The sequence below is a fragment of the Alexandromys fortis genome, unplaced genomic scaffold (genome assembly GCF_014885135.2).
Source record: "Alexandromys fortis isolate MF-2015 unplaced genomic scaffold, M_Fortis_MF-2015_v1.1 scaffold_31, whole genome shotgun sequence".
In the NCBI taxonomy this organism is placed as follows: domain Eukaryota; kingdom Metazoa; phylum Chordata; class Mammalia; order Rodentia; family Cricetidae; genus Alexandromys; species Alexandromys fortis.
Genome location: NW_026067974.1, coordinates 13,564,253 through 13,571,027, shown reverse-complemented (window position 1 = coordinate 13,571,027; position 6,775 = coordinate 13,564,253). Strand labels below are relative to the sequence as shown.

The 6,775-nt window shown below is 47.3% G+C and overlaps 1 protein-coding gene and 1 non-coding gene across 3 annotated transcripts in view; both read right to left on the bottom strand.

Moving 5' to 3' along the window:
* Rdm1 (RAD52 motif containing 1) overlaps positions 1 to 1,503 on the bottom strand; it is a 9,927-nt gene extending 8,424 nt beyond the window's left edge. The window contains exons 1-2 of one of the 2 annotated variants that reach the window (XM_050156521.1): positions 1,366 to 1,503; positions 328 to 540 (exon numbers count right to left, since the gene is read on the bottom strand). In XM_050156521.1, the coding sequence (XP_050012478.1) occupies positions 328 to 423 (96 nt within the window). In that variant the 5' untranslated portion in view covers positions 424 to 540; positions 1,366 to 1,503. The remainder of the gene's footprint in view (positions 1 to 327; positions 541 to 1,365) is intronic. The other variant, XM_050156520.1, reaches the window with a different exon arrangement.
* LOC126510584 (U2 spliceosomal RNA) lies at positions 1,142 to 1,332 on the bottom strand. The gene has a single exon (XR_007594440.1). It is a non-coding gene; the product is annotated as a U2 spliceosomal RNA (small nuclear RNA).
* Positions 1,504 to 6,775: the final 5,272 nt, after the last annotated feature.

Sequence of the window (6,775 nt, the reverse complement as noted above, 5' to 3'; positions counted from 1 at the left end):
GATGGCATAGAAACCAGGGCGAGCCACGGCAGCGTTCGGGAAGACTCGGACTGAATACAGAAGGCCAAACTGGGAGAACACTGCGGACAGAGAACGCTGTGGGAGGCCCACGACGTGAGTGCTCATCTCCAGCCACCGAGAAAACCCAGCTCCCACGAGTCTCCGCCCTCTCCACGCGGAGCACTTGTCCCCGCAGGAACAGGGGCTTCCTCCGAGGAGACAAGCGCGGGTGGCTAAGGGCGCACGCGTGGCTCACCAACAACCGGGTCCCCCTCCGCGCGAGCCCCGTCCGGTTCCCTCCTCCCTTCCCTCCGCGCGGCCACTCACAATTAAGGCCTCAGCTGGGGGACCGGCGCTCAGCTCCCACACCAACAAAACTTTGTCACTCTGGGTGGGAACCGCTAAAGAAATTAACTCCGCCATGGTAATGCCACTGCGCCTGCGCAACGAACTACCGCGAACTTCGAATTAGGAGCAGCAAAGAAGGGGCGGCGCTAGATGAGGACGGGGCGGAGCCCAGCCTCCACGGCTTTCGCTTTCCTAAAATTTAACACAGAGCAGGTATTTCAGTGCCATTGTCTTGCTATACACCACACACATATTCGGACACACCCTACTGGGTCTACGTGACATCTTTTTGTTGTTGTTTTGATTTTTGCTTTTCGAGACAGGGTTTCTCTGTAACTTTGGAGCCTGTCCTGGAACTAGCTCTGTAGACCAGGCTGGGCTTGAACTCACAAAGATCCGCCTGCCTCTGTTCTTTAAATGAACAACGTTAAAACTTATTCTCATATCTGCAATGTCGCATAATACAATTACCATTATGTACCTAGGCACCAAGCTTAAAGACAGAATCCAATCCGGTTTAACCATAACCACTAGAAGCAAAGAGTTTAAAGTCAGTTACCTGTGTAGAGACCAAATTCCTAACCAAGCCACTAGCCTCCCATGTTGTTTAATTGACTGGCTTTAAACATACTGCTTACAACGAACGGGAACACGGGAACATATGGCAGTATGATCACACTTGTGCAGTAATCTCTGATCCTAGGAAAACCAGCCAAGACGAACAACCATATTGACTGTTAACACTAGCAAACCCAGCCCAGCTAGTCTCATTTTGAACCGTTTGATGTCCCCGAGGGGGTGCACCGTTCCTGGAGGTACTGCAATACCAGGTCGATGCGTGGAGTGGACGGAGCAAGCTCCTATTCCAACTCCCAATTCCAAAAATCCATTTAATATATTGTCCTCGGATAGAGGACGTATCAGATATTAAACTGATAAGAACAGATACTACACTTGATCTTAGCCAAAAGGCCGAGAAGCGATAACTCAGCAAGCGCACGCGCCCGCTACACTCACCTGCGCGCACACATTCACATCGCGGTCGCCCACGCTCACGCGCCCGTGGACACGCGCCCGACACCGACTCTCCTGCTCTATCTATCCTGACACCGCCTCGTTTCCAGGGAAACCCTGTGAGTTCAGCGTGGGTCGAGGAGTTTTCGTTGTCCTTTTCGCTCCCAGAGTTCCTGGGAGCCGCGGCCACGGCCTCATTTGCATGCCCCGCCCAGCACGCGTTCTGTCTCTGCACTGCAGAGGGCCCCCGTGAACGCTGGTCTCTCTCAGCTTTTCTACCAGGTTCTTTGCAATCTTTCAGACACAGAATTGGCAGTAGCCACCACAAGAAGTAATCTCACTCTTTCTCCCTTCCCTTTCCATTTCCTGTCCCCCTCACTTTACATATGGTTCAGAGTGTTTTGTTGTGAAGTGGCAAGATCAACAATGGGTTTGGGTAGGGCTTCGATGGTGAGTATAACCCTCGGAGAATACACACTTTGACCAGCTCAAGGGATAGAAGGATTCTTGAGTAAACGGACCTTTTGATTTCCAGCACATATATATATGTAAACCTTCAGTTCCAGGGGAGCTAACCGACACACACACACATACAGAAAAAACATTAGTACACATAATATATAAATCTAAAATATACTAAATATAAAATATAAATTGAAAGACCCGGATAAATACAGACCTTCCCTGGGGTGGGGTCGCCAATTGGCAGGCTTTCTTGGAGGTGGAGTTTGGACTGAGGCAACCCCCAGGGAAGGGAGCTTTAAAATGAAACTTTCTGCCTAACATTGCAAAAAAGGATGCCAGGGGGCTGTAGTGAAGCCCCCTAACTAAACAATCCCAGACTCTTTGTATAAAGGGGTGCCAGGGAGCTGAGGATGCTTTTAACCAAGCAACACTGAGGAACCCTGTCTCAAAACAAAACAAAACAAAAAACGAAACAAAAAAAAGAGTTCTGGCCCAAGCTACTGAAGGACACAGTCGCAGAGTTAGAGAAACAAATTTGCAGAGAGGTGTGTGCCCTGTTCTGAGATGAGTTTGGGAGTGACAAGCTGGAGATAGGTGTCAGACAGCCATGGTCAAATGACAGCTAAACAGTTGTGGACAACATGCTGAGATGAGACCTGTCTGCAGATTTTTTTTTTAAAAGATATATTTATTTATTATGTATACAACTTTCTGCCTCCATGTATACCCAAACACCAGAGGAGGGCGCCAGATGGTTATAGATGGTTTGGAGCCACCATGTGGTTGCTGGGAATTGAACTCAGGACCTTTGGAAGAGCAGACGGCGCTCTTAACCACTGAGCCATCTCTCCAGCCCTGCAGATTTTTTTTGTGTCCCCGCAGCTCCCAAATAAATGACAGAGACGTCTTATGAATTAAGAAAGCTCGGCCAATAGCTTAGGCTGGTTTCTGTTTCTTATAACTTCAACAGCCCATTTCTATTCATTTACATTCTGTCTCATGATTTTGTTACCTCATCTCCACATGGCCCAGCCTGCTTGCCTTGCGTCTCATGGTGTCTCCGCCTTCTTCCCAGGGTTCTCTCTGCCCTGAAAATCCTGCCTAGTTATTGGCCATTTAGCTTTTTATCACACCAATCACAATGACGTATTTTCACACAGTGTAAAGAAATATTGCGCAACAGTGGGGACACTTTTTTCCTGTTAGTGGCACTAGAGATTGAAGCCAAGGTTTTGCGCATTCTAGGCAAGAGCTCTACCACGGAGCTATGCCTTCGGCCTTTCTTAATACTTAGAAACAGGGCCTGGCTAAGTTGCCTAGGATCTGAACTTGTGATTTTCCTGCCTCAGCTTCCAAAGTACCTAGAATTACACCCATGGGTCACTGTGCCCTGCTGGGAGTTTCTTACAACATGTTAACAGCTTGTAGCCAGAGACCACCAGGAACCTACCTACAGTGAAGCAAATTCGGCTTTTCCTTGGGGCACCTTGGTGAGATTGTGTTAGGAACAACTTGGCATGTGGTCTTGTGACAGGTGCTTTAAGGATAGAAGGAAGTAAGGCCTTCCTTTGAACAGGGTGCTCTTCTTAAGAAGTGGGGTCTAACTGGGCGGTGGTGGCGCAGGCCTTTAATCCCAGCACTCAGAAGGCAGGGGCAGGAGGATCTCTGTGAGCCTGGTCTACAGAGTGAGTTCCAGGACAAGCTCCAAAGCTACAGAGAAATCCTGTCTCAAAAAAACAAAACAAAACAAAAAAAGAAGTGGGGTCTGTGCTTCCTTGCAAGTGTCTGAATAGGTAACACAGAGATCTCCCACAGGGGAGGGGAGAGGAGAGCAAGGCCAAGGTCACGGTCATTAAAATGGTAGCCCTCACAGGTGAATGCCAAAGCAGCTTCCAGGGCTTCTTCCACCATTTCCAAATGCAAGACACATGTTGAGAGCTTTTCCTGGGTCTCAGGAGATGATTCCCCTCCCCAGGACATCCCCTTCCCCAGGACAGGATCTCACTAGGTAGTCCTGGCTGGCTTAGAACTTGCTATGTAGACCAGGCTGGCCTGGAATGAACAGAGATCCACTCTGCCTTCCATAAGAATTAAGTATACAGTGGTCTGCCTGCATGCAAGTCTGCAGGCCAGAAGAGGGCACCAGATCTCATTACAGATGGTTGTGAGCCACCATGTGGTTGCTGGGAATTGAACTTAGGACCTTTGGAAGAGCAGGCAGTGCTCTTAACCACTGAGCCATCTCTCCAGCCCTCAGTAAGAATTCTTTTGACCATATAAAAACCATGTAAATAAGGAAATGGGAGAATAGAGGCTTCCTTAATAGTATGTGAAACCAAGCTGGGCACTGTCTACCAGCCCAGCCTACATAGCAAGTTCCAGGACAGCAAGGACTACATAGACCTTGTCTCAGCAAAACCAAAGGATGTAAAACAGTCACCATGGCACCCTTCGGCTGTGTCACCCAAAAAACGAAGTCATCTTTCTAGAGGGTGAACAGAAAGACAAAAGACCATTTTCTTACTCAGATTATTGTTTTTGTACAACACAAAAAAAACACAAAAGACAAGGTGGTGGGCATCTTTAATCCCAGCACTCAGGAGGCTGTGGCAGGCAGATCTCTCTGAACTCCAGACCAGCCTGGGCTACCTAGCCAAGTTTCAGGCTGGCCAAGCTACACAGTGAGCCTAGTCTCAAAACCCAAAGCCAGTTGTTTGTGCTGCTAGCACTTCTGCAAACATCGCGAACATTCCTGTGACCTGCCTTGACTCTCTGCAAGAAATGCGGCAAGCACCAGCTCCGCAAAGGGACACCATATACGAAGGGCAGAGATTCTCTGTGTGCAGGGAAAGCGGTGTCATGGCAGGAGAGAGAGGCTGCGGTGGAACAGAAAGGCTGAGGCAATGAAGAGGGGAAGAGGGCTGTGCTGCGGCGCAAGCGTTCGAGCCCAGGTGCAGATCTCATGGTGCTGGCTGGTTAGAGATGCATTTGGACCTGGGAGGCTGGACAAAGAGAAGTGGCCAAGCGATGCAGCTCTAAGTTGGCTTTGCTACAGCAAGACTGAAACTATGAACCACTACTCAAAGAGCAAACAGAGAGAGAAATTTCAGGCTGTGAAAGTGTTCAGGCCTGTAATCCTAGCACTCAGGAGTGGTAGATTAGCTAGAGTTCAAGGCCAGCACAGAGAGAGAAGCAGCCAATAGAACTAAATAGTAAGGCTCTGTCTTTAAAAAAAAAAAATCATAAATTTTGTTTCTGACTTGAGATGGAGTGTTAGTTGAGGGAAGTTTCCCAGGTGCTGGGATTACTGGCCTGCTCCACCACGCTTGGCAGAATTAAAAATATTCCAGTTGTGGGGACTGGGAGATGGGTCAGCAGTTCTGCAGCCTGCAGCCGGGTGGTGGTGGTGGTGGTGGTGCACGCCTTTAACCCCTGCACTCGGGAGGCAGAGGCAGGCGGATCTCTGTGAGTTCAAGGCCAGCCTGGTCTACAAGAGCTAGTTCCAGGACAGGCTCCAAAGCTATAGAGAAAATTTCTCTGGGGGCGGGGGATAACATAAGCTCAAGAATGTATTTCAGATATTGTTAGTCAACACCCACAGTGGCAGGGGAAGTAAAATCGAAACCATTATCAGATCAGGAAGTGGATGTGAAGGACAGATAGCTGCAGCCTAGACGGGGACTGTGAGAGAGATCACATAGAGCAAGGGTCTCCGTTCAAACACTGGAGTATGGGCTCAGCAAAACTCAGAGCTGTCAGAAGCGTAGAGGGGAAAAGCTCCTTTGGCTTCTTCCTTTGGAGTATTTGAGGATAAGAAGAGCTGGGAACTCAGAAATGTATTTGAAATCTGGAATCAGATTTAGACTTTTGTGGTTCCGGGTTTAGGCATGACTGTCAGTGAGCATCCCTGCTTTGGGAGGATGGCTCAGATTTCATGGATATGGACTTTTACATCCTGAGAACAATGGAAATATGGGGTGTCTAGTGCTACGGCTCAATAGTAGAATGTGTCCCTGGAATACATGGGGGACAGAGATCAACGAAGTAAATCCATACTTTTCATTTTTGTTTTTTTTTTAAATTATAGCTTTATTTTTATTGCATAAATGTTTTACCTTCATGTATGTTTGCCACATGTGTGCCTGGTCCCTGTGGAGCTCAGAAGAGGACATCAGATCCTTTGGAGCAGGCGTTACAGGTGCTAGTTGATTACTAAGTATTTTTCTCAAAAAATAATTGCGTTTAAATAAAGTATTTCTACAAATCAATAAAAAATAGTGATTAATAATTGAACAGGAAAACAGGTGAATTTTTATCATCATTAGCGAGTAAGAAACCCTGATATAGGTACCATCAAACCTTTGCCAGAGGGCTGTCTGTCGAAGCATGTGTGTTAGAAAGAGGAGGAAATTCGAATTAGTCAAAGTGATGTGCTGGTGTGGAAATAGTTCTTGGTCACGCTACTTAGGGAAAAAGCACAACATCACTAATGAAAGTTTTACCTCATCTGTGAACAACACAAATGAACTGGAAGGAAGGACACATGACAAAATGTAACTGGAGTTTATTTTGGCTTGGAGGACACAGAAGAAGAGCAACAAGCTCCATGGAATGAATTTTCTAGCTTATCCTATAAACTCTGGGTCTTTCGTGTCTATTTTGCATGTGTGCATGTGGAGACCCAAGTCTGATGTTAGGGCATCTTCAATCATTCTCCTACTTTACTGAGACGGAATCTTTAATCCAGCCTAAAGTTCACTAGAATGGTAGACTTGCTAGCCAGATGGTTCTGAAGAGTGTGCTTCTGACATTCAAGGCTGTAGTTATTGGTAGATGCCACATAAACCTATCATTTACATGGATTCTGAGGATCTGAACTCTAGTCCTCACACTTGCAATTGGACCACTTTAACAAGTGAGAACCCTCCCTGCTGTCCCAACCCTTCAC